The sequence below is a fragment of the Phyllobates terribilis genome, unplaced genomic scaffold (assembly GCF_046119375.1).
Source record: "Phyllobates terribilis strain yellow unplaced genomic scaffold, ASM4611937v1 Scaffold_11__3_contigs__length_659146591, whole genome shotgun sequence".
Lineage (NCBI taxonomy): Eukaryota > Metazoa > Chordata > Amphibia > Anura > Dendrobatidae > Phyllobates > Phyllobates terribilis.
The window spans coordinates 615,052,429-615,080,040 of record NW_027362771.1 but is presented as its reverse complement, the minus strand read 5'-3'; the positions used below and the strand labels follow the sequence as shown (position 1 = coordinate 615,080,040).

The window sequence follows — 27,612 nt, the reverse complement described above, 5'->3', positions numbered from 1 at the left end:
TCACTTCCCCCTCTTGCTGCTCCTCCTCGCTTCCCCCTCTTGCTGCTCTTCCTCGCTTCCCCCCTCTTGCTGCTCTTCCTCGCTTCCCCCCTCTTGCTGCTCCTCCTCGCTTCCCCCCTCTTGCTGCTCCTCCTCGCTTCCCCCCTCTTGCTGCTCCTCCTCGCTTCCCCCCTCTCGCTGCTCCTCCTCGCTTCCCCCCTCTCGCTGCTCCTCCTCGCTTCCCCCCTCTCGCTGCTCCTCCTCGCTTCCCCCCTCTCGCTGCTCCTCCTCGCTTCCCCCCTCTCGCTGCTCCTCCTCGCTTCCCCCCTCTCGCTGCTCCTCCTCGCTTCCCCCCTCTCGCTGCTCCTCCTCGCTTCCCCCCTCTCGCTGCTCCTCCTCGCTTCCCCCCTCTTGCTCCTCCTCCTTTCTTCCCCCCTCTTGCTCCTCCTCCTTTCTTCCCCCTCTTGCTCCTCCTTCTCTCCCTTCCCCCCTCTTGCTCTTCCTCCTCTCCCTTCCCCCCTCTTGCTCCTCCTCCTCTCCCTTCCCCCCCTCTTGCTCCTCCTCCCTTCCCCCCCTCTTGCTCCTCCTCCCTTCCCCCCCTCTTGCTCCTCCTCCTCTCCCTTCCCCCCTCTTGCTCCTCCTCCTCTCCCTTCCCCCCTCTTGCTCCTCCTCCTCTCCCTTCCCCCCTCTTGCTCCTCCTCCTCTCCCTTCCCCCCTCTTGCTCCTCCTCCTCTCCCTTCCCCCCTCTTGCTCCTCCTCCTCTCCCTTCCCCCCTCTTGCTCCTCCTCCTCTCCCTTCCCCCCTCTTGCTCCTCCTCCTCTCTCTTCCCCCCCTCTTGCTCCTCCACCCTCTTGCTCCTCCTCCCCTCTTGCTCCTCCTCTTGCTCCTCCTCCTCCCCTCTTGCTCCTCCTCCTCCCCTCTTGCTCCTCCTCCCCCTCTTGCTCCTCCTCCTCCCCCTCTTGCTCCTCCTCCTCCCCCTCTTGCTCCTCCTCCCCTCTTGCTCCTCCTCCTCCCCCCTCTTGCTCCTCCTCCCCCCTCTTGCTCCTCCTCCCCCCCTCTTGCTCCTCCTCCCCCCCTCTTGCTCCTCCTCCCCCCCTCTTGCTCCTCCTCCCCCCCTCTTGCTCCTCCTCCCCCCCTCTTGCTCCTCCTCCCCCCCTCTTGCTCCTCCTTCTCCTCTTGCTCCTCCTTCTCCTCTTGCTCCTCCTTCTCCTCTTGCTCCTCCTTCTCCTCTTGCTCCTCCTCCTTCTCCTCTTGCTCCTCCTCCTCTCCTCTTGCTCCTCCTCCTCCCCCCTCTTGCTCCTCCTCCTCCCCCCTCTTGCTCCTCCTCCTCCCCCCTCTTGCTCCTCCTCCTCCCCCCTCTTGCTCCTCCTCCTCCCCCCTCTTGCTCCTCCTCCTCCCCCCTCTTGCTCCTCCTCCTCCCCCCTCTTGCTCCTCCCCCTCCTCCTCCTCCTCTCTTCCTCCCCCCTCTCTTGCTCCTCCTCCTCCCCCTCTTGCTCCTCCCCCTCCTCCCCCTCTTGCTCCTCCTCCTCCCCCTCTTGCTCCTCCTCCTCCCCTCTTGCTCCTCCTCCTCCTCTCTTGCTCCTCCTCCTCCCCCTCTTGCTCCTCCTCCTCTCTTGCTCCTCCCCCTCCTCTCTTGCTCCTCCTCCTCCCTCTCTTGCTCCTCCTCCTCCCCCTCTTGCTCCTCCTCCTCCCCCTCTTGCTCCTCCTCCTCCCCCTCTTGCTCCTCCTCCTCCTCCCTCTCTTGCTCCTCCCCCTCCTCCTCCTCCTCTCTTGCTCCTCCTCTCTTGCTCCTCCTCCCTCCCCGCTCTTTTCTATACCCCATCGTAGTCTACTCTTACTGCCCTTACACTTTATTTCTAGAGGTGACTTCACTGCAGATTTTGCTGTGGAAATTTCTGCGCACTGCAGATCCTCTCCATTCCCCTGGATGGGGTCGTCTCCTATGAGTTGGACACTTGCAGAAGTTTCCGTAATGAAATCTGCAGCTTGTGAACCTGGCCCTAGCCTCAGCGTAGGAGCCCCCCGTGCTGGTTGCCTCCTCCAGCCCAGGGGTGCGGCTGCTGCTTGTCGGGATTGGAGGTGCCTCATAGTGAGGAGGTTTATATACAGCCAAACAATTACTAAAGACCCCCAGATATAAGAGAGCCCCGATCTACCCCCAGACACCCCCAATGTGTGAGCTTGGGTCACTCCAGACCCCCCCACATCTAGAATGAGACAATCCAGGCTGAGGATCGGCATTTGCTATTTTTGTAAACTCGAGAGAAGAATTATAGGAGGCGGAAAAAATATTTTATGTAGCAAAAATTGTATAAAGGATTGAATTTGAAAAAAAAAAAAGATGAAATTGGTTCTATGTTCTTGATCTTAAATAAAGTTATCTCTGCTAGTAACGCTGCCTGCGTGTCAGTCTTCACTGCATTCCTGGTGTTCTGCTCGTGAACCAGGAGGCTCTGGATGAACCCTTGTTCTACAGTACTGGTAATGGCAACTGGAAGAAATAAATGCTAGTGAGTGAAGTGGAAGGGTGCACAAACTTTTGCACATAACCCGTTGCTTAGATTAAGAGGGTTGGTACACAGGTCACCTTTAATACTTTATTTTTGGGGTTGGGTTTAGGAGGCGTAACGAGCAGAGTTATCAGTCCCTATAGTAATACCAGACGGGTGCACAAACTTTTAAACCCATCACATTCTATGTTTAATATTTGTTGGGGATGAAAAGTGACACGGGGGAAGGTGGGGAGCAGAATTGTACATTCTCCATTTCATAAGCTGTAGGGAAAAGGGTACATAGTGACATTGGAGGGGTGCACTGACTTTTACAGATGCCAATTTTTTTTGTTTGTTTTCCAACCTGTGGTTGTATGTGAACATTTTACCAGATTAAGATCTAACCTGCAACTTGTCCTTATATCTTACAAAAAAAAACTTGAGGGGTTCATAAACTTTTGCACAGGCCACTTTTCAGCTCCTTAATTTCCAAGCTGTGATTTTATATTTCCATAGGTCATCTCCATTGATGCTTACTGTAAACTTGATCAGCCAACTCTGCGCATATCAAAAAGGGCCCCCTTTGTAGAGCATGGGGAGGCTGTGGGGCGGGGGGAGGCTGAGGACCATGTGGAGGCTGAGGGGTGGGGGGAGGCTGAGGACCATGTGGAGGCTGAGGGGCTGGGGGAGGCTGAGGACCATGTGGAGGCTGAGGGGCGGGGGGAGGCTGAGGAGCGGGGGGAGGGTGAGGAGCGGGGAGGCTGAGGAGCGTGGGGCTGGGAGGCTGAGGAGCGTGGGGCTGGGAGGCTGAGGAGCGTGGGGCTGTGGGAGGCTGATGAGCGTGGGGCTGTGGGAGGCTGATGAGCGTGGGGCTGTGGGAGGCTGATGAGCGTGGGGCTGTGGGAGGCTGATGAGCGTGGGGCTGTGGGAGGCTGATGAGCGTGGGGCTGTGGGAGGCTGAGGAGCGTGGGGCTGGGGGAGGCTGAGGAGCGTGGGGCTGGGGGAGGCTGAGGAGCGTGGGGCTGGGAGGCTGAAGAGCGTGAGGCTGAGGAGCGTGGGGCTGGGGGAGGCTGAGGAGCGTGGGGCTGGGGGAGGCTGAGGAGCGTGGGGCTGGGGAGGATGAGGAGCGTGATGCTGGGAGGCTGAAGAGCGTGAGGCTGAGGAGCGTGGGGCTGGGAGGCTGAGGAGTGTGAGGCTGGGAGGCTGAAGAGCGTGAGGCTGAGGAGCGTGCGGCGGGGAGGCTGAGGAGCGTGGGGCTGGGGGAGGCTGAGGAGCGTGGGGCTGGGGGAGGCTGAGGAGCGTGCGGCTAGCAGGCTGAGGGGCGGGGAGGCTGAGGAGCGTGGGGCTGGGGGAGGCTGAGGAGCGTGGGGCTGGGGGAGGCTGTGGAGCGTGGGGCTGGGGGAGGCTGTGGAGCGTGGGGCTAGGAGGCTGAGGAGCGTGGGGCTGGGGGAGGCTGAGGAGCGTGGGGCTAGGAGGCTGAGGAGCGTGCGGCTGGGGGAGGCTGAGGAGCGTGCGGCTGGGAGGCTGAGGAGCGTGCGGCGGGGAGGCTGAGGAGCGTGGGGCTGGGGAGGCTGAGGAGCGTGCGGCGGGGAGGCTGAGGAGCGTGGGGCTGGGGGAGGCTGAGGAGCGTGCGGCGGGGAGGCTGAGGAGCGTGCGGCGGGGAGGCTGAGGAGCGTGGGGCTGGGGGAGGCTGAGGAGCGTGGGGCTGGGGGAGGCTGAGGAGCGTGGGGCTGGGGGAGGCTGAGGAGCGTGGGGCTGGGAGGCTGAAGAGCGTGAGGCTGAGGAGCGTGGGGCTGGGGGAGGCTGAGGAGCGTGGGGCTGGGGGAGGCTGAGGAGCGTGGGGCTGGGGGAGGCTGAGGAGCGTGGGGCTGGGGGAGGCTGAGGAGCGTGGGGCTGGGGAGGCTGAGGAGCGTGGGGCTGGGGGAGGATGAGGAGCGTGATGCTGGGAGGCTGAAGAGCGTGAGGCTGAGGAGCGTGGGGCTGGGAGGCTGAGGAGTGTGAGGCTGGGAGGCTGAGGAGCGTGGGGCGGGGAGGCTGAGGAGCGTGCGGCGGGGAGGCTGAGGAGCGTGCGGCTGGGGGAGGCTGAGGAGCGTGGGGCTGGGGGAGGCTGAGGAGCGTGCGGCTGGGGGAGGCGGAGGAGCGTGGGGCTGGGGGAGGCGGAGGAGCGTGGGGCTGGGGGAGGCGGAGGAGCGTGGGGCTGGGGGAGGCGGAGGAGCGTGGGGCTGGGAGAAACGGAGGAGCGTGGGGCTGGGAGAAACGGAGGAGCGTGGGACGGAGGAGCGTGGGACGGAGAGATGGAGGAGCGTGGGACGGAGAGATGGAGGAGCGTGAGACGGAGGAGTGTGGGATGGAGGAGTGTGGGACGGGGAGATGGAGGAGTGTGGGACGGGGAGATGGAGGAGTGTGGGACGGGGAGATGGAGGAGTGTGGGACGGGGAGATGGAGGAGTGTGGGGCGGGGAGATGGAGGAGTGTGGGGCGGGGAGATGGAGGAGTGTGGGGCGGGGAGATGGAGGAGTGTGGGATGGAGGAATGTGGTTTCCATTTGCAGATTTCTCATTGGTGAAAATTCCGAAGGTTCTAGAATGCTCATGTGCTGCTGACTTGAGAGCTTTTGATGGCCCATTTTTGGGAGTTTACCCTCCACCCTATGGACAGCACCTTTAGGGATGGAGCCGAGCTGAGTCACGATGATGCCGGTAGATCTTCTGTCATTTATCTCGACACTTTCCACCAGTAAGGGACATTGTCCTCTGCGTGGATCTCATCACAGCCACATGTAATAATTTACCAACATTGTAACTCCACCCTGGTCGCCGGCACTTGCTCCACCACCTGTCAAGGACAATATATGTGCTGCTGACTTAGATCTCCTGCTATTAGCTGGAGGTGGGACTGTGGAAGTTTACGTGCCGGTATAACCAGGTGACGTCCACTGATCAACTACACGAGAGAAGAGATGGAGTGTCTTCTGTCTCAAGGGCTCAACCTGCTGGGACAGCTGGCACTGTGCTACCTGGTCATCAAACAGTTATGGATCGTCCTAAAAGGATTCAAAGTCCATTTCCTCTCCAGGGTGTGGAGGACAGACCTAAAAAAGTATGGAGGCTGGGCAGGTAAGTGGCATCTGGCACGGGCACTCTACTTCTATATTTGCCATGAGATTATGTGGGACACATGGTGGAGGGAGGGCTTCACTGCAGCAGAATAATATAGAAATCCTGATAAAAACCTGCTGCGGGCCGCAAGAAGGCTGCAACCCTAAACCACTGGGCATGGAGGATGGACCTGAAAAAGTATGGAGGCCGGGGCAAGTAAGTGTTTGTGGGGGTATTCTGAAGAGGCGTATCCAACACATACGTTGGCCCCTTCCACTGTGCCGGGCTAGTAATGTGGGGAACAGCCCTAGCGGTGGGGCGGATATGACAGCAGCAAAGAGATGCAGTCATGGCCGAAAGTGTTGGCACTCTAAATTGTTCCAGAAAATGACGTATTTTTCCCAGAAGATTGTTGCAGTTACACATGTTTTGTTATACACATGGTTATTTTCTTTGGAACAAAACAAAAAAAAAATGGGAAAAAAGGCAAATTGGACATAATTTCGCTCAAAACCCCAAAAATGGGCGGAACAAAATTGTTAGCACCCTATACTTAACATTTGGTTGCACAACCTGTGGAATAAATAACTGCAATCAGTCGCTTCCTATAACCATCAACAAGCTTCTTATACTTCTCACCTGGAATTTTTGGCCTACTCTTCTTTTGCAAACTGCTCCAGGTCTCTCATATGTGAAGGCGTCTTCTCCCAACAACAATTGTAAGATCTCTCCACAGGTGATCAATGGGATTTAGATCCGGACTCATTGCTGCACCTTCAGAACTCTCCAGCGCTTTGTTTCCATCCATTTCTGGGGGCTTCTTGAAGTATGTTTGGGGTCATTTTCCTGCTGGAAGACCCATGACCTAGGACGCACACCCATCTTTCTAACACTGGACACTACATTGCGACCCAAAATCCTTTGGTAATCTTTTTATTTCATGATGCTTTGCACACAGTCAAGGCACCCAGTGCCAGAGGCAGCAAAACAATCCCAAAACCTCTTTGAACCTCCACCATATCTGCCTGTAGGTGCTGTGTTCTTTTCTTTGTAAGCCTCATTTCGGTTTTTGGTAAGCAGTAGAATGATGTGCTTTACCAAAAAAATCTATCTTGGTCTCAAGACGCTTTCCCAGAAGGATTTTGTGTTACTCGCGCACATTTTGACAAACTGCAGTCTAGCTCTTTTATGTCTCTGTGTCAGCAGCGGGGTCCTCCTGGGTCTCCTGCCAGAGCGTTTCATTTCATTCAAATGTGGACGGATAGTTTCTGCTGACACTGATGCCCCTTGAGCCAGCAAGACAGCTTGAATTTCTTTGGAACTTGATTGGGGCTGATTATCCACCATCCGGACTATCCTGGGTTGCAGCCTTTCATCAATGTTTCTCTGCCGTTCACGTCCAGGGAGATTAGCTACAGTGCCATGGGTTGTAAATGTAGCAACCGAACCCTCGGGGCGCTACAGGGGTATTGCACCTCAACCAAAGGTGTGATATTCCACTCCCAGGTAAGGATGGAGTGTGGACCAGGGCTCAGTTAGCTGCATGCACCACACACACCCCATTTCCGAGGGACAGCTCAACGGTGCTCCCAGCTGCAGGCACAACTGACCATGTCCCTGGCTGGAGTGGGGAGGGGGGAGAGAACTTAGTGGTGTAGGAGCAGGAGGGGACGGTTTCTGGAGCATAGGAAGGAGCTCATTGGGTGCAGGTCACCTGAGCTCAGACACAGAGAAGCAGATAAAAGGTGGGAGCCATCTTAGTCAGTAGTAGTTCAGAGGAGAGAAGTAGTTCAGTCAGTCAGAGCTGACAGGGAGCTGAGGCTCAGCCTGAGCTCAGCTCCACGAGGCAGGCCTAGAGAGAAGGCCGGGGCCAGAGAGGAGAAGAGACAGAGGAGTGGAAGGGCTCCAGAAACAAGAAGGCAGAAGGGACCCTAAGAGTGCAGAACGGACAGCAACCGTTGCATACCCCATTATACCGGGTGGATCAGGCTGTGGAAGGGTACCGGATTCCCAAGTTGGTGGAGGTAAATCATCCCTCAGCCAAGAACCGGAGGTCGTGATCATTTATTGGTGCGACCCCCCCCGTCAAACCTGCTAGGAAGGCGCCATATAGGATAGTGGGAAGCGGAGGCCAACACTTACCCGACACGGTCCGCGGTAGCTGGACAGAAGTTTGGTCACTGGTGGGGCACGAGAGGCCAGAGAAAGAACAGAAGGGGGTCCTGTGCCATACTCCTGAATTGCCTGGGGGTTGACCGAGCTCCTCATCTGGTGGACGTAGCCCGGCATGGGCAGTCATTGCTGACAGAAGTAACTTGGATAACAACTGTGAGTAAAAGACCCTGGACTGCATGATTGGCGTGATTTCTTCTGCGCCTGCACCATCACCCCCAGCATCCACTTACACTGCCCTGAGGCTACACTCTTCCCGTGGGGAGTTATCCTACCCCTGTGCTGCACACCAACACCAGCCTCCGCGGTCTGCCTTGCAGCGGCGGTTATCCCTGACCGCAATCCACGGGTGGCATAGTCGGACATTCACAAAACACTGATAAATAGACTGCCACAATTTGGTCTGACCACCCCGAGCCACGGGATAGGGTTGCCACTACTACCCCATCAGCACCGTACACTAGAAGGCCCGGTTCCGGGTACCCCACGGCCCAGGGGGCGAGTCATAAACTTCTTGATTATGTTGCGCACCACAGATAAAGGAACATCAAGATCTCTGTGGATGGACTTGTAACCTTGAGGTTGTTGATACTGTTCAACTATTTTGGTTCTCAAGTTCTCAAACAGTTCTCTTCTCCTCTTTCTGTTCTCCATTCTTAGTGTGGCACACAGACACACAATGCAGAGACTGAGTCAACGTCTCATTTTATCTGGTTTCGGGTGTGATTTTCCTATTGCTCACACCTGTTACTTGTCATTGGTGAGTGTGAACGAGCATCACATGCTGGAAACAATGTTGTTTACCCACAATTTTGGAAAGGTGTCAACAATTTTGCCCGGCCCATTTTTGGGGTTTTGTGTGAAATTATGTCCAATTTGCCGTTTTTTTTTATGGTGTTCCAAAACACACAAAGAATATAAATATGTGTATAACAAAGCAGGTGTAATTCCAATAATTTACTGAGAGAAATACTTCATTTTCGGAAACAGTTTCAAGGGTGCCAACACTCAGCCATGACTGCAGAGATGGACAATGAAAACCTGCAGCAGGTACCAAGGTGGCTGCAAACCCAAAGCGTAACTCCTAGGGTGTGACCCGTCCAGCTCATGCGTGGGTGGGATACTGGACCCTTGTCGAGGCTTTACTGAAGAGCAATACCTAGTAATCTGCAAAATAAGACAATCCCAAAATGCATATGGCCTCTGGGGTGTGGGGAGCCGACGTCTGGAAAAGACATATCCAACACATGCATGAGACCCCTGTTTCCCTTTTTCGATAGTATTAGGGTGGTTATGTGGGACGCCGCCCTCGTGGCGTGGAGGCTTCACTGCAGCAGAATACATAGAAATCCTGGATGAAAACCTGCTGCAGACTGCAAGAAAACGGCAACCTCAAAGCTCATAACGTCTCTAAGGTTGGAGAATGATCCTTGGAACCTTTGGAGTAGCTGTGCAACTATTATAAAGAGGAATATCCAGTACATGCATGGGCCCTCTACTCCCCCTTTCCCCTATGATTATGGGGTATATGTGACCCTTGTGATGGGGAGGAATTACTACAGTAAAGCAGATAGTAATCCTGGATAAAAACCTGCTGCATTCTGCAAGAAAACCCTCAACATTCATGTTGTGGAGGACGGACCTGAAATAGTTTGGCGGCTGGGCAGGTAGGTGGCCCTGGGGCTATTCTGAAGGTACACATCCAACATATACGTGGGCTGTAACGGTGCCAATGGTGGTAGCCGCAGGTGAGTGTCATGTCTCCGACACCCCGGCATGTTACAGACAATTGTGCGTCCTGGCTGGGTGTTCGTATTGTGAAAGCACTAACCCCCATGTGAGGCAGTGACCGGGATCGTATACGAGGGACGTTATATCTCCCCCAGAATGTGTACAGAGACCTATTAAACCCATTGGAGTGCATTGCAGTCATAGACACAGCTGCGGCTGCAATGCAGGAATGAAGGTGAGCATTGACCTGGTCAGGCTATCTGGCTAAGGCAGATTAAGTAAAACCCGGCAGGGCCTTCATTTCTTGGAGGGGGCTACAGGAGGCAGTGGGGCGGCCTCCTCCCTCCAACCCGGGTTTTCCAGTGGCTCTTGTCACAGGTCCTTTAAAATCCCTGCACTAAGGATTAGTGTTGTTCTATGTTGGGACCTGCTAGGAGCAGAGCAGGAAAGCTCAGCAGGATTGAGGGTGGCTGAACCCACGCCTGGGAAGGCTCTGCACCCGTCAGGCTCTGCGCGGCCCGGCGCGGCCGTTGCCCCTGGCAACCGGTGTTTATGGACTCATGTTAACCCGGCTGCGAACCGGAGGACTTTATACTTTAGCTGTGAGTTGCTGAATAAAAGCTGTTTATGTTGGACTTGCTTGGGTCACTGCCTCAGTTACTGCACGGTGTGAACACCGCCGCCTTACACCGTGCAGGCCGCTGGTAGCTGATGGTATTGGTTGGCCAGGACCACGAGTGCCACAGATTAATAAAGGAGACTTCTGTTCAAACATGGGAGCTTTATTGAACTTGACGAGGGTTATGTACAAGGAATAGCAGGTACACAGTCTTAAGCACTTTTCATTCACCTCAAGAAGCCTTTTCACTGACATCGTTTCCTTCCACTGTCGTCTACTCGAGGGCTGCTAGGGCACACTGCTTCACCCTACATCTTCACAGCCTACCTTGTCGCCACTGTACTGTACTGTTCAGCGAGTCTCTCTATATCCGCTCAGTGGCTCCGCGTCCTATTGCTATGGATGCCCTAGATCTACCGCTCGGGACCCTCACTAGTCCCACAGTCTCAGTCCTCTGTAGGTCCGTACCTTCAGCGTTTATCAAGCTCAGGGTTTCTCGTGACACATCGTCCTATCCAAGAACCCCTTTAAGATGGAAGGCCACTCACTCTCTTCTATCAGCTCCTGGTCGCGCTACCTCATTGTCACTTTGTCTCTTTTGCTGTAGTTCACCCAAACGGCAGCACTGCCCACTTGTCACTTCTTGAGACTCTAACTCCTTTCTCACTAACTTCAGGAAGTAGGTCACTTGCCCTAGCACTAAGCCCTCCCCCTGTGGGCTAGTCCCAACATTAACACTCACCCTGACCCTGCAGTCTGTTTCTGGGGAAATGTACCCTTCACCTACATTCTATGCAAACACTACCTTATACTCTAAGTTCTAACCTATGTCTTTCATGCAGGGCTACCACCAGGAATTTCAGGGCTCCATACTGGCAACATTTTGGGTCCCCCTGAGACCCCGCCCAGACTCAACCCCAGCTCCACGTCCATCCCTCAAACCTTCCACAGTCCCAGCACACACTCTTGGAAAAACTCCACTTCTGCACCACATCCTCACCAATCACACAATAACAGTTCCCATCGAACACCATATCACATGCACAGCCATCAGCTTTTGTTTTGGACAAAAGATTTTTAAGCCGCCACCACGACAAGGTAGACTCTTCTGTGTTATGATCTGTAACATAAACTAAGGAAAGATAAGGAAAAGCTGTCCCTACAATAAGACTAAGCTGAATCCCTACGATGTAGCGGGCAACCTGTTCCTTGTGAACAGACCCGCCTTCGTCCTCGGCTAGTCTGAACGGAGACCTATAGAATAAAGGGAGGGGTCCCTAAAGAACTAAGGACTGGGACAAAAATGGGACACCTCCTAACAGAAGTTGTTGCAGAGAAAAAAGACAAACTGACAAAAAGTACTAGAGGTCCCAGAGGACCAAGCGAACTAGACAGAGATAGGCACCGAAGCACCTGGCTAGAGAGACAGTCAAATAACACTTAAGTCCAGCAAAGCCAGTAGGGCAGAGCTGCAATATATAGGCAGCAGGTCACGTGACCGCAAAACACAAGATAGCAAAAACTAACAGGAGGGTTCTAACAGTACCCCCTCTTCTATAAGGATCCTCCGGATCCTCCAGGCCCAGGCCTATCAGGAAACCTCGTGTGGAAAGCTTTAACAAGCCTAGGAGCAGAGACATCATCTGTCCTTACCCAGGAGTTGTCTTCGGGACCGACACCCTTCCAGGAGACAAGATACTGTAATCTCCCTCTATGCCATCTAGAATTCAAAAATACGAGAAATTTCATATTCGCCGTCTTCCACCACAGGAGGAACTGTGACAGTGGCGTCCCTATCAGATACGTCAGCCTTTTTCAACAAGGAAACATGAAACACAGGATTAATCTTCCAGGAGGTGGGAACCTCCAACCTAACAGCAGACGGGTTAACAACCTGAAGCACTTTAAATGGTCCCATAAACTTAGGACCCAGTTTCTTAGAAGGAATCCTCAACCGCAGGTTCCTAGAGGACAACCAAACCATGTCACCCACAGTAAACAAAACCTCCTTACGTTTCCTGTCAAAATACTTCTTGGACTTTTTGTTAGCCTCTTGCAGGTTATAACGTACATTAGTCCAAACTCTCTCCAAATCACCAGAAAAATTCTCCTCCTCAGGCACAGCCGACTCCAATTTGGAGAACGAACCAAAAGACGGATGTCTCCCAGTGCAACAAAAAAAAGAACACCCAGCAGAAGAGGATGTATGGTTGTTAAGAGCAAATTCAGCGAGTGGCAGAAACTCAGACCATCCCTCTTGATTGTCTGCCACAAAGCAACGCAAGAACTGCTCAACATCCTGGTTCTTCCTTTCTGTCTGGCCATTACACTCAGGATGATATCCGGATGAAAATGACAAATGGACTCCCAACCTGTCACAAAAGGCAAGCCAAAAGCGAGCCACAAACTGAGGTCCTCTATCAGAAACACTATGCGTGGGAACGCCATGAAGCTTGACAATCTACTTAACAAACGCCTCAGCGAGTGTCTTGGCGCCGGGCAACTTAATGAATGGAACCAAATGACACATCTTACTAAAACGGTCCACGACCACCCAGATGACAGTAAAACCCTCGGACACAGGAAGATCAGTAATAAAATCCATAGTGAGATGAGTCCAAGGTGCACTAGGAACCTCCAGAGGGCAAAGCAACCCCGCAGCAGGAGCATGCGAAGCCTTTGACCTAGCACACACAGTACATTGAGGCACCCACTTGATGACTTCCTTCTGCCACCCAGGCCACCAAAAACTGCGACTGATAAGTCTCTTAGTCTCAGAAATTCCTGGATGACCTGCCAACCGAGACTCATGACACTCCACAAACAAATCTCTCCTAAAGGCTCTAGGCACGAACAACCTCCCATGGGGAGTGTTAGATGGAGCATCATCTTGAGCATTCAGAATCCCATTCTCCAAATCGGAGTCCAATGCCGAAACCACAACTCCTTTCTGTAAAATGCTCTCCTCCTCCTCGGCACCGACCGTAGCAGAGAAGCTGCGAGATAAAGCATCGGCTTTAACATTCTTAGTACCAGGGATATAGGTAACAGAAAAATGAAACCGAGAAAAAAAAAGTGCCCACCTAGCTTGACGGGCATTCAAGCGCTTGACAGCATCAAGATAGATCAAATTCTTATGATCTGTGAAAACCTGAATAGGAAATCTAGCGCCTTCCAAAAAATGACGCCAATGTTCAAACGCGAGTTTAATAGCCAGCAACTCCCGATTTCCAACATCATAATTCAGTTCGGTTTCCGAAATTTTTTTTCGAAAAGAAGGCACAAGGATGTACTCCACCCTGTTCTCCTGAGACAAAACTGCTCCGACCCCCACTGATGAAGCATCGACCTCGACCAAAAAAGGCTTGGTCTCATCAGGCTGCATAAGGATAGGGGCAGAGCTGAACCTCTCTTTGAGATACTCAAACGCTTCAATAGCCTCAGAAGTCCACTGGACCGTATTAGCACCTTTCCTGGTGAGATCGGTCAGAGGTTTAACAATTACAGAAAAATTCTTAATGAATTTCCTGTAATAATTGGCAAAACCCAAAAATCTCTGTATAGATTTCAAACCAATAGGCCTAGGCCATTCCTGCACAGCCTGAACCTTCACCGGGTCCATCTCAAAGCCCTCGTTGGAGACAATGTTGCCCAAAAACCTAATTCTCTGCACAGCGAACTCACATTTCTCCAGCTTAGCAAAAAGCGAATTATCAATCAATAACTGCAATACCTCACGTACACTCTGCCAATGAGACTCCAGATGTGGTGAATAAATCAAAATGTCATCCAAATACACAACCACATTCTTACCAATCAAAGGTCTCAGGATGTCATTAATAAGGTTCTGAAAAAACGTTGGTGCATTGGTAAGACCAAAAGGCATAACCAGATTCTCAAAATGACCTACTGGAGTGTTAAAAGCAGTTTTCCATTCATCACCCTCCTTCACTCGTAACAAATTGTATGCCCCCCGGAGATCAATTTTAGAGAACCACTTGGCCCCCACTAACTGGTTAAACAAGTCAGGAATTAACGGCAATGGGTAGGAATTGCGTACGGTAATCTTATTAATTTCACGAAAATCCAGACAAGGACATAAACCGCCGTCCTTTTTTTTAACAAAGAAGAATCCAACTGCCACAGGCGACTTAGAAGGTCTAATGTGACCAGCAGCCAAGCTCGTCTGTATGTACTCCTCCACGGCCTTTCTTTCAGGGATAGTCAGATTAAACAAGCAGCTTTTGGGAAGAGTAGCTCCAGGAACAAACTCAATGGCGCAATCATAATCCCTATGAGGAGGTAAAACTTGTGACTCCTCCTCCAAAAAAAACCTCCAAAAATCTTGAATAGGTACAGGTAATTCCCCTCTTTCCACAGCCGCAATGCGACCATTACAACATTTATCATAGCACTTCGGACTCCAAGACTTAATCACATTAGTAGACCAGTCCAACAAAGGATTGTGCAGTTTTAACCAAGGTAAACCTAAAACGACTGGAGAGGGTAAATTATCCAAAACAACCAAGTCCAAAATTTCTTGGTGAACACCATTGATAGTGAGGGGAAATGCTGCAGTCTTGTGAGTAATACATTTCAAAGGAGTGTTATCAATTGCAATCACAGATATAGGTGATGACAACGTTTTGGATTTCAATTTAAGTTTTTCCAAAAACCCTTTATCAATCACATTAAGTGTTGAACCACAATCCACAAATACCTGAAATTCAATCAAATCTCCCTGCAGAGTAGTACACCCAGAAAGAAATACTCCTGCAGAGCGTAAACAAGCTATACGGGCGTAACTGACCTTTTTTTTTCCTTTACTTAAACGACGCTCACAATACTTAATCAAATGGTCAGCTTTACCACAATAAAGACACAAACCTTCGGCGAATCTCCGATCTCTTTCTTGAGAGCGGAGTGACATCGCCCCAACCTCCATTGGTTCTCCGCTGTCAGAGCAGATTTTCTGGAAACTAGGAACTGAAGTTACAGGAGTTTTTACATCATTGACCCTGGACCACACGAACAGCTAACTGCAGGGAATGCAATTAGCAAATCCTTAACCCTTTCACTCAGACCAGCAAGAAATAAACTTTTCAGCGCCGAATCATTCCACTTAACTTCTGAAGCCCACCTTCTAAAGTGTGTGCAATAATTTTCAACATCATCTGACCCCTGATTGAAACGTCTAAGTTCTGATTCAGCAGATGAGATTCGATCAGGATCGTCATATAATTGCCCCATAGTAGAAAAAAATTCTTCAACAGAACTTAAACACGGATCATTAGGCTGGAGAGAAAAGGCCCAACCCTGTGGTTCTTTGCGCAAAAGTGACATAATAAAACCAATGCGCTGTGATTCATTCCCAGAGGATCTTGGTCTCAAACGAAAATATAACAAACAAGCATTTTTAAAGGAAAAAAAATCTTGCTGTTTACCATAAAAAACATCAGGCAGTCCTACCTTCGGTTCCACAAAATGCGCTCCAGGACAGCTACTCACGTGTTGCTGAAGCTCGGCCACCTCCAGAGACAATCCCTGCAGGCGTTGAGCCAAATCCTAGACGAAGACCATACTGATCCCCGAATTTCTTTCCTTTTAGTTTTTTTTTTGGGCTGGACTTACTGTTATGGTCTGCAACATAAACTAAGGAAAGAATGGGAAAAGCTGTCCCTACAGTAAGACTAAGCTGAATCCCTACGATGTAGCGGGCAGCCTTTTCCTTATGAACAGACCCGCATTCGTCCTCGGCTAGTCTGAACGGAGACCTATAAAATAAAGGGAGGGGTCCCTAAAAGAACTAAGGACTGGGGCAAAAATGGGACACCTCCTAACAGAAGTTGTTGCAGAGCAAAAAGACAAACTGACAAAAAGTACTAGAGGTCCCAGAGGACCAAGCGAACTACACAGAGATAGGCACCGAAGTACCTGGCTAGAGAGACAGGCAAAAGAAACTGAAGTCCAGCAAAGCCAGAAGGGCGGAGCTGTAATATATAGGCAGCTAGTCATGTGACCGCAAAACACAAGATAGCAAAAACTAACAGGAGGGTTCTAACAGCAGGTGACTCCCACGGGTCAGAAGGCAGGGACTGACCGGTACAGCCGATGAGCAAGGCAGGCAGGCTGACGGGTGATCCGGGTAGACGGACTGGTAGACACGGCAGGTAACAAGCAAGAGCCTCCAGGTAGGCTGGCTGGTAGGCACGGCAGGTAACAGGCAGGTGCTTCCAGGTAAGCAGGCGGGCAGGGCCCATAGACAGACTGGCGGACTGGACTGTAGACACTGTCGGGCTTGAGAGTAGACAAGCTAGCGGACAGGACTGGTAGTCAAGCTGGCGGACAGGACTGGTAGTCAAGCTGGCGGACAGGACTGGTAGTCAGGCTGGCGGACAGGACTGGTAGTCAGGCTGGCGGACTGGACTGGTAGTCAGGCTGGCGGACTGAACTGGTAGTCAGGCTGGTGGACTGGACTGGTAGTCAGGCTGGCAGACTGGACTGATAGTCAGGCTGGCAGACTGGTAGTCAGGCTGGCAGCGGGACCTGAGGGCTGAAGCAGAGTTTAACACACAAAGCTACAACCTTGCACGGGCACCTCCATTTTTGAGGAGGTGCCTTTTATATGAGAGGTCCTTTCTAAGCACAGTGCCCGGGAAGCAGCGCGCTCCGGCAGCAGCAGAAGCAGGAGCACTGGAGGATGCCGGGCGGGGAGCGCAGCGGTAAGAGGGACAGCGTCTCTGCCTGTCAGGGGGCAGATACGCCGATACTACAGTACCCCCCCTTTACGCCCCCTCTTTTTTAGGCCTGAAAGAAATTTTTTAAGGAGAAGCGGGGCGTGGATGTTCTCCCTGGGTTCCCAAGTTCTTTCCTCTGGGCCAAACCCCTTCCAATTCACCAGAAAAAAGGTTTTTCCTCTTACCCTCTTGGTGGCCAGAATGTTCTCTACCTCATAGACGTCCTCAGCGGAGACCGGAGCTGGGGAGGTACCTGGATTGTCGGAAAAATAATTAAGCACAACTGGTTTGAGAAGAGATACATGGAAGGAGTTGGGAATCCGTAAGGTGGCCGGGAGTTTTAACTTGTAGGCTACTGGGTTGATTTGCTTGAGGACTTCAAATGGACCGATGAACCGGCGTGGACCCAACTTATAGGATGGTATTTTGAGACGAACATGTTTGGAGGAGAGCCAAACCTTGTCTCCCAGATGGAATTGAGGCGGATCCAGACATCTCTTATCAGCATGTTTCTTCATCCGCTCGGAGGATTGAAGAAGTGCGGATCTAGTGTCCTCCCAAATAGTGGAAAATTCGCTGACCAGAGACTCCCCGGCAGGGTTGTCTACAGAAGCGGAAACAGGAAACGGAATCCGGGGATGTTGACCGTAGACCACAAAGAACGGGGACTTGGAAGAAGATTCGCTCTCATAGTTGTTATAGGAGAACTCGGCCCATGGTAGGAGCTCCACCCAATCGGTATGGTGAGCATTGACAAAGTGCCGAAGGAAGCTGGTAAGGATCTGGTTGATACGTTCCACTTGGCCATTGGACTGCAGATGATAAGCAGAGGAGAAATCCAGGGTGACATCCAGCATCTTACATGTAGCTCTCCAGAAGCGCGAAGTGAACTGGACCCTCCGATCAGACACAATGTGGAGGGGTAGGCCGTGGAGACGAAAGATGTGATGGATGAAGTCCTTAGCCAGCACAGATGTAGACGAGAGACCAGGCAGAGGGATGAAGTGGGCCATTTTAGAAAAGCGGTCAGCGACCACCCAAATGACCGTACAACCGGCAGAAACAGGGAGATCAGTAATAAAGTCCAAAGCAATGTGTTGCCACGGGGCAGCAGGCACGGGAAGATTCAGAAGACGGCCGGTTGGAAGATGTCTGGGAACCTTGTTGCGGGCACAGTACGAACAGGCCGTGACGAAGTCTACCACATCCTGGCACAGGGTAGGCCACCAGTAATGCCGGTTAATGAGCAGGAAGGCCTTCTTCTGGCCAGCATGGCTGGCTAGTTTGGATGAATGACCCCAGTGAAGAACCTTCTTACGATCCGGAACCGCTACAAACGTCTTACTGGGTGGGAGATGAGACAGGTCCAAGGGGGCCACATTCATCACTTTGGAGGGGTCGATGATGTGCATAGGCTCCTCCTCTTGATCGGAAGACAGGAAGGATTGGGACAAGGCATCGGCTTTAACGTTCTTGTCTGCCGGGCGGTAATGTAGGGTAAAGTTGAAGCGGGCGAAGAATAAAGACCACCGGGCCTGGCGTGGATTGAGTTTTTGGGCATTCTGTAGATATGCCAGGTTTTTGTGGTCAATATAGATGACCACCGGGTGCAGAGTCCCCTCGAGCAGGTAACGCTACTCCTCCAGCGCCAATTTGATGACTAGTGTGTCACCCTGGCCTGGATGCCACAAAGTGTAATAAAGCTGTGTCTGAGAGCAAGGGGGAGGTTCTCTAGTCAGGGGAACATTAGCATGCAATGCCTCCTGTCTCAGGCCAGTAGAGGGAGCAGGCTGCCCCTATAAAAGCTGGTACTGGAGGCAGGGTTAGAGAGAACTGGACGACCTGTCTGAGGATTCAGGTCCCAGAGCAGAGAGGGACAGTTGTATTGCACCTAAGAGGAAGTGTGGCAGGAGGAGAGCCACAAGCCAGAGACAAGAGGCGAAGTGAGCCTGTCTTGGCAGATAAAAGACTTACTTTACCAGTCTTTGGTGTCTGAGGCTGGGAGGATTCCACATCCCCCAGCAGATAACCAGTCCGCAGGGGACTGTATATTCCTTGGCCTAAGAAGCCTGGAGGCCCTGCCACAACCGAAGGGACCTGCAAAGCCGTACAAGGCTGGGAGCAGAAAGGAACCCACGTCGCAGGCCATACAGGCGAGAATACATGGAGAGCTCGGAAGCGTGGGCTGTTATCCTATAAGGAGGAGATAGCCAGAAGGAGCGCAGAAAGCACGGTAGGCCTACACCCTCACCCTGACCAGGGCCAATTTCCCCATTGCTCTCAGACATCCAGGTCCCCTCCTAGCCGGGACTGTTTGTGGGTCAGTTTACCTGTTCAAGTAAAGACCCTAGACCGCAACCTGTTGTCTGTGTGCTCCTTCACGCCTCCAGCACTACCGGTACTGGGACTCTCACCACCATCACTCCCACCATCCATTATACTGCCCTGGGGCCGCACTCTTCCCGTGGGGAGCCACACCATCCCAGCTGCATACATCATCAGCCCCAGCGGTCTGCCTTGCAGCGGCGGTACCTAATAACCGCAAATCCACGGGTGGCGTAGTCGGACATAACCAACAGCACATAACAGACTACCACTGTTCTGACCACCCTGAGCCACGGAACCGGGTTGCCACTACTACTCCCATCGTTCCTCTATTGCCCGGATCCGAGTGCCCCACGGCCCAGGGGGCGAGTCAGCTTTGGCGTAGTGGGCAGGATAGAAACCAACCCGCCACAAACGGGTATTGCGTGCCTAGAAAAGACTTTGCACTTACCTGAAAAGAGGTTTCCCGCCATCCGGAGCCGTTTCCCGCCATTTCCAGCCGTCTCCCGCCATCTTCCGCCGGTTCCCGCCATCTTCGGCCGTTTTCCCGCCATTGGACGCCATCTTCAGGACGCTGCGCAGGAAGAAGAGGGGCGTGGACGTCCAAACCACGCGAGACCCGAAGCTCCGCCCCACGTACCGACGCTGCGCAAGGTCCTGGAAGGGAGAGAGAGCGACGCTGACGTCATCGGGACGCGATGCAAGGTCCTCGTCCAGAGCAGCAGCAGCGGAGCCGCGGCCTACAGAAGAGGATCGTCGGAAGGTAGGCCACGCTTAACTAGGGGGGAGGAAGATGTCGGATACAGAGGCGCCCACTACCACCAACGCGGCTGCAGCAGCGGTGATGCCCTTTTCCCTGCCCTACATCCCTGGAGCGGCCTGGCTGCCTAAGTATTCAGGGGAGCCCCATGCCCTAACTGACTTTAAGGAAAGGCTATACAGTTTGTTCCAGGTTTACCCCCTGACAGAGGAACAGAAGGTCAGCATATTGACAGGGCAGTTAACTGGCGCAGCCCAGAGGGAGGTAAAATCATGGCCCACTGAGGAGAAAAGGACCGTGAAGGGTATTCTGGCCCGGCTGCGGGGTACCTTTGACACACGTACCTCCGCTGAGATTAAAATGAGGTTCTATGGATGTAAGCAGCGGGCACAGGACAGCATCAGAGACTATGCCCTAAATTTGCAGGAAGCCTTGAGGGCTATTCAACAAACTGACCCTGGCAGTGTGCAGGAAACCGATAAGCTGCTAACAGAACAATTCATAGAAGGTCTTCTGTCCAGCGCCCACAGGGCCCAGCTGCGCCTCATGTTCTTTCAGAACCCCGACCTGACCTTTGCCCAATTTAAGGACAGGGCCATAAGGGTGCTCCGTGAATCTGCAACCAGTGGCGCTATAAACCCCCGGCGCCATGCTCTCACCTACCACCAGGAGGCGGCGCACTCCTCTATGGACTCCGTGGGGGCTGATGCACAGGCCCTGAATCAAGCCTCGTTGAAAGACCTGCACCACCAAGTCCAGGAGCTGACCAGGAGCGTTGCGGCGTTGACCAGGACCGTCCAGGCATTGCAAGTGGACCCGTCAAGGCCCATCGAGTTGGCTTCAAGTCCGGAGGATGTCCCGTGGCGTTGACAGAGGAGGATCCCGTCGTTCCGAGGGAGGCCCACAGACCGCTACGCAGAGGATGGACAGCCTATTTGCCGTCGATGCAACCAGCCCGGACACATTTCCAGGTACTGTAATTTAAACGGGTCCAACCTGGGGCAGAGGGCCGACCCCCAGGCATAAGATCACCAGGCCCTTATAATTGGCGTGATAAGTACGTTGGGGGGCGCCCGGTTTTACCCGTGGTGCTGGACGGTATCCCCATGAGCGCCTTGCTGGATACTGGGTCGCAAGTAACCACAATCCCTTATGTACTTTTTAAGCAGTATTGGACTGACGCTGATATCACACAGTATCCAGACAGTAACTTGAGCATCATCGCCAGTAATGGCTTACCCGTGCCGCAGATGGGGTTCAAGGAGATGACCATTAAAATTGGTAAAGTTGAACTGCTGGCACAGGGAGTGATTATTGTGGACATTGACCGTCATGAAAGTCACCCTAAAATAACTGTGGGTACTAACATAATTGAAAATTGTCTTTCAGAGGTAATTGTAATTCTACAACAGGTGGCGGTGAATGCTAGTTCCAGCCAACAGAGAGTCCTCAACAAGGAGATAAAAGCCCTGATGAGACGGCAGCAGGTAGAACTGTCTGGTGGTGAGATCGGTAGCGTAAGACTGAGTGACCCATTCCCCATTTCCATGCCTCCCAAAAGTGAAATGATGATCTGGTGTCGGACTGCAATCGGGTTGAGAGGTAGAGACTACCAAGCCATGGTAGAACCCGTGTACTCAGACAGCAGGCCCACCATTTTGACAGCCCGGGTGGTGGTTGATGTCCATCATGGGAGGGTGCCCGTCCGCATTCTCAACATTGGGGAGAGGGAAGTACACTTACCCAGGTACGCTACACTCGCCAAACTGTTTGTTGTCGAACACCAAGCTATCAGGGCCGTGGAGCCCTTGCCTCCATCTCCTCAGGCGGAGGGTAATGGCTCCCAGAAACACACGGAGGACTGGTGCCAGAAACTCCACGTGGGTGCTGACTCCACTCCCCTGCACCAAAAACAAGGAGTCTACCGGGTGGTACATGAGTACGAGAGAGTCTTTAGTAAGCACCCGCTAGACTTCGGCCGAGTAAAGGGATAGAACACCACATCCCCACGGGGAGCCAACCACCAATAAAAGAGAGGCACAGACCTGTACCCCCTGCACATTATCAGAACGCAAAGGGCATGCTAAGAGAAATGAAGGAAGCTGGGGTCATTAGAGATAGCTGTAGCCCCTGGGCAGCCCCCTTGGTTCTGGTGAAAAAGAAAGACGGCACCATGAGAATGTGCGTGGACTATAGACAAATCAACCATATCACCCACAAAGACGCATATCCGCTGCCTAGAATAGAGGAGTCTTTAGCCGCACTAAAATCTGCTAACTTCTTTTCTACTTTGGACCTTACTAGCGGGTACTGGCAGGTTCCTGTGGCAGAGGCTGACAAGGAGAAGACCGCCTTCACCACCCCGATGGGACTGAGCGAATTCAACTGTATGCCTTTCGGGCTCTGCAATGCACCAGGGACCTTCCAGCGGCTGATGGAATGCTGTCTAGGGCACCGAAACTTCGAGACGGTCCTCCTTTACCTGGACGACGTGATCGTCTATTCGAAGACCTACGAGGACCATCTAAAGCACCTGGCCGAGGTGTTCGAAGCCCTGGCAGGCTATGGCCTGAAGGTGAAACCATCGAAGTGTCACCTGTTGAAACCAAAGGTCCAGTACCTAGGGCACGTGGTAAGCGCGGAAGGAGTGGCCCCCGACCCTGACAAGGTCACGGCAATCAAGAGCTGGCCAAGCCCCTCGAGCATCAAAGAGGTGAGACAGTTTCTCGGGTTGGTAGGCTACTACCGAAGGTTCATCCCCGGGTTCACTAAGATGGCAGCTCCTATGCAGGACCTCCTGATCGGACAGTCTAAGTCTAGGAGTCAAAAGCCACCTTTCAAGTGGGATAAACCGGAAGAGGAGTCCTTCCGCCAGTTGAAGATGGCCCTCACAGGGGATGAGATCCTGGCCTACCCTGATTATGGCCAGCCTTTCATTCTCCACACAGACGCCAGTAATGTGGGACTGGGAGCCGTACTGTCCCAAAACCAACAGGGCAGAGAACGGGTGATCGCATACTCCAGTCGGAAGCTGAGGCCCACCGAGAGGAACCCGGAGAATTACAGCTCCTTCAAGCTAGAATTCTTGGCGGTGGTGTGGGCCGTGACGGAACGCTTCAAGCATTACCTGGCCTCCGCAAAGTTCACCGTGTACACGGACAACAACCCGTTGACACACCTGGACAATGCAAGACTGGGTGCCCTGGAACAGCGGTGGATGGCCCGTCTCTCCAACTATGACTTCGTGATCAAGTACCGGGCAGGCAAAACCAATGCCAATGCGGACGCCCTATCAAGAATGCCTCACTTACCTGAAGGTGACGAAGACCCAGAAGAGCTGGAGGAGGTAGAACTCCCCGCGTTTCACCGGTATGGAGCCGCTCAATACTCCCACCGCGTGAAGGAGGAGGATCTAACAACCGTGATGATCAATCCCCTACCTCACCACAGCTGGGCCGAGACCCAAGATAGTGACCCTGCCATCCGCCTGGTGAAAGATCTGTTGACCCAGGAAGACGCCCGCTTAGATCCAGATGCCCCAGAGGAAGCCAAGCAGCTATGGAAGAAGAAGAGCAAGCTGTTCCTCTACGAAGGCAAGTTGTGCAGAAGGATTGTCAACCACCGGACGCACGAGCTGACCTGGCAAGTCGTGGTCCCAAGGCGGGATGCAGCTATGGTCCTGGGGGCTTACCATGACAGAGCGGGGCACTTCGGTTGGAAGAAACTGGAGTTCCTACTAAGAGGAAGGTTCTTTTGGGTCGGCATGAGAGGAGCTGTAGAAAAATGGTGCAGAGACTGTGGCCCTTGTCACCTAAGAAGGAAGGACCGCACCAGCCAGAAGACACCCTTGAGGCCCATCGTCACCACGCAGCCTCTTGAGCTGGTAGCTCTGGACCACGTCAAATTGGCTCCAAGCCGGTCGGGATACATCTACGCCCTGACAATCGTGGACCACTGTTCCCGTTTTCTAGTGGTGGTCCCAGTGAAGGAATTGACAGCCAAAACAGCGGCCAGAGCCTTCCAGCAATACTTCTGCCGTCCACACGGGTATCCGGAACAGGTCCTGACAGACCAGGGTCCAGCGTTCGAGGCTGAAATCTTCCAGGAGTTCTGCAACCTCTATGGCTGTAAGAAAATTCGTGCAACGCCTTACCACCCACAAACCAACGGGATGTGTGAGAAGATGAACAATATAGTCATTGATCTCCTGAAGACGTTGCCCCTGAAGGAACGCAGCCTGATAGACTTATACAATCATATCCCGGTGAACGCTACCAACTGCACCTCGGCTTACCTGATGCGAGCCAGACCAGGTAAGCTGCCCATAGACCTGGAGATGGGAGTCCTAACACCTGAGGGCACCTCCCCGGATGCAGACTGGGATACGGAAAGTCAACTGCAGTACAAGAAGGTACAGGAGAGTGTGGAGAGGAGCCTGGCCCAGGTGAGAGAGAGGCAAGAAAAACTCTTCAACCAACACGCCCCTGCTCGTCCCCTGGAACCTGGTGAGCAGGTCCTGAAGCGGAAGAGAAGGCTACATAAGTTGGACGACCAGTGGGAAATGGAACCCTACACCGTACTGCAGTCTGATCACGACAACCCGAAGGTGTGCGTGATCACCAAGGACGGAGGAGAAACCACTAGTACCGTCTCCAGAGACCACCTCAAAAGGTGCCCCGAGCAACTAAGTAGTGCAGAAGAGGATCAGAGTGACCTTGAACCTGCAGAGGACAAGGAAGAAATGATCAGCACCGTTCTCGGAGAGTTCCCTCAGTCCTGGACTCGCATAAACGATGCCATAGTGGTACCCGTCCTGCATTTCCTGCAACCGGCACAGCAACAACCAACACCAGAGCCGGAAGGTGAAGAGGAGCAAGCGGTTCCAGAGGCAGAAGAGCCTGTACCAGCAGCCCAGGAGAGTCAACCCTCTGCTGACAGTGAGCCTGCCATGCCTGCGGTAAGCCAAAGAACCCGCAGACAGTTGCCTGCCCTACCTGTACACACAGCTGGTAGCTGCACCCCTAACGCTAGTGGGGAAAGCCAAGTCAGTCCACCACCAGACAGTGGGTTAAGGAGGTCAACCAGGAGCACAAAGGGGCAGATACCCGCTCGCTGGAAAATATAGGATGCACTAAGATTGTAAATAACCCTGTTGCCAAATGTTGAATTGTTTGCCAAGTTACCTGCATGTTTGGTAATTCTATGTTTCAGTTTCTTGCAGCTACCGTAAGGACTCAAAGGTTATGGACTTTTTATAACCGGGACCTTGTATGGACTGCGTTCGGAGCCTAACCCAGGAATGAACTAAGACTGTAAAGGACTTGGGGTAGGACAGACCCCCCCCCTGGTTAAGGCTCCCCGTTGTATTGGTGATATGGACACCCGGTCACAGACCACACTGTGACCTTAAGAACTCAATCTGTGCGTCGTCTGTCTGTTAATGTTTTATGGTTGTGCATATTGTCTTTGTTTATTGTTTAGTCCCGGAGTACTAAATTTCACTAGGGGGGAATGTGTCACCCTGGCCTGGATGCCACAAAGTGTAATAAAGCTGTGTCTGAGAGCAAGGGGGAGGTTCTCTAGTCAGGGGAACATTAGCATGCAATGCCTCCTATCTCAGGCCAGTAGGGGGAGCAGGCTGCCCCTATAAAAGCTGGTACTGGGGACAGGGTTAGAGAGAACTGGACGACCTGTCTGAGGATTGAGGTCCCAGAGCAGAGCAGGGACAGACAGTTTTGTATTGCACCTAAGAGGAAGTGTGGCAGGAGGAGAGCCACAAGCCAGAGACAAGAGGCGAAGAGAGCCTGTCTTGGCAGATAAAAGACTTACTTTACCAGACTTTGGTGTCTGAGGCTGGGAGGATTCCACATCCCCCAGCAGATAACCAGTCCGCAGGGGACTGTATATTCCTTGGCCTAAGAAGCCTGAAGGCCCTGCCACAACAGAAGGGACCAGGAAAGCCGTACCAGGCCTGGAGCAGAAAGGAACCCACGTTGCAGGCCATACAGGCGAGAATACATGGAGAGCTCAGAAGCGTGGGCTGTTATCCTATAAGGAGGAGATAGCCAGAAGGAGCGCAGAAAGCACGGTAGGCCTACACCCTCACCCTGACCAGGGCCAATTTCCCCGTTGCTCTCAGACATCCAGGTCCCCTCCTAGCCGGGACTGTATGTGGGTCAGTTTACCTGTTCAAGTAAAGACCCTAGACCGCAACCTGTTGTCTGTGTGCTCCTTCGCGCCTCCAGCACTACCGGTACTGGGACTCTCACCACCATCACTCCCACCATCCATTATACTGCCCTGGGACTGCACTTTTCCCGTGTGGAGCCACACCATCCCAGCTGCATACATCATCAGCCCCAGCGGTCTGCCTTGCAGCGGCGGTACCTAATAACCGCAAATCCACGGGTGGCGTAGTCGGACATAACCAACAGCACATAACAGACTACCACTGGCCTGACCACCCTGAGCCACGGAACCGGGTTGCCACTACTACTCCCTCCGTTTCCTTATTGCCCGGATCCGAGTGCCCCACGGCCCAGGGGGCGAGTCACTAGCAGTTCTCGGTCTCCTATGGAGTAGTTGCGCTCAGACGAGGAGAAGAGCTTGGAGAAGAAGCCGCAGGTTACCCTTCTCCCGGATGGAGATTTCTGGGTGAGCACCGCTCCAGCTCCGGAAGAGGAAGCATCCACCTCCAGAAAGAACTGTTTGTTGCTATCCGGACGGTGCAGCACAGGGGCAGAAGAGAAGGCTTGTTTTAAGGAGAGGAAGGCCTCCTCTGCTTCGGACGGCCATTCCTTAGGATTTGCTCCCTTTCGGGTGAGCGCAGAGATGGGAGCAGTCCGGGAAGATAAATGTGGGATGAAGAGACGGTAATAGTTGGCGAAGCCCAGGAATCGCTGAATCGCCTTCAACCCCTCCGGACGGGGCCACTTTAAGACGGCTGAGATCTTCTCGGGGTCCATCCATAGACCTGTCTTAGAGATAATATAGCCCAGGAATGGAAGAGAGGTCTGTTCGAAGAGGCATTTCTCAAGTTTTGCATATAGGTGATTCTGCCTGAGCCTAAGCAGGACCTGACGAACATCCCTTCGGTGTGTAGGAAGATCCGGAGAGAAAACCAAGATGTCGTCCAGGTACACCACCACGCAAGAATATAAGAGGTCACGGAAGATGCTGTTAACTAATTCTTGGAAGACGGTGGGAGCATTACAGAGACCGAAGGGCATCACACGGTATTCATAGTGACCGTCCCATGTATTGAATGCTGTCTTCCACTCGTCTCCTTGGCGGATCCGGACCAAGTTATATGCCCCACGAAAATCGAGCTTGGTGAAGATCTTTGTGCCTTTAAGGCGGTCGAACAGCTCAAAGATGAGGTATTTGTATTTGTTTTTTTATAGTAATTTGGTTGAGTCCTCTATAATCGATATAGGGGCATAGTGAACCATCTTTCTTTTTTACGAGGAAGAATCCGGCTCCAGCTGGGGAGGAAGATTTCCGGATGAATCCCCTAGCCAGATTTCCTTCGATGTACTCCGACATGGCCTGGGTATCGGCCAACGACAATGGGTAAATACGCCCACGGGTGGAGTGGCACTGGGTACCAGGTCGATAGGGCAATCATATGGCCTATGAGGTGGCAGTGTCTCTGCCTCCTTCTTGTCAAAGACATCAGCATAGGACCAGTAAGGTGCCGG

The 27,612-nt window shown here is 52.9% G+C and overlaps 1 protein-coding gene across 1 annotated transcript in view; it reads left to right on the top strand.

Moving 5' to 3' along the window:
• The first annotated feature begins 5,358 nt into the window (after positions 1-5,358).
• LOC141167125 (very-long-chain 3-oxoacyl-CoA reductase-B-like) overlaps positions 5,359-27,612 on the top strand; it is a 117,404-nt gene continuing 95,150 nt past the window's right edge. The window contains exon 1 of the mRNA XM_073654493.1: positions 5,359-5,586. Coding sequence (XP_073510594.1) covers positions 5,430-5,586 — 157 coding nt within the window. The 5' untranslated portion in view covers positions 5,359-5,429. The remainder of the gene's footprint in view (positions 5,587-27,612) is intronic.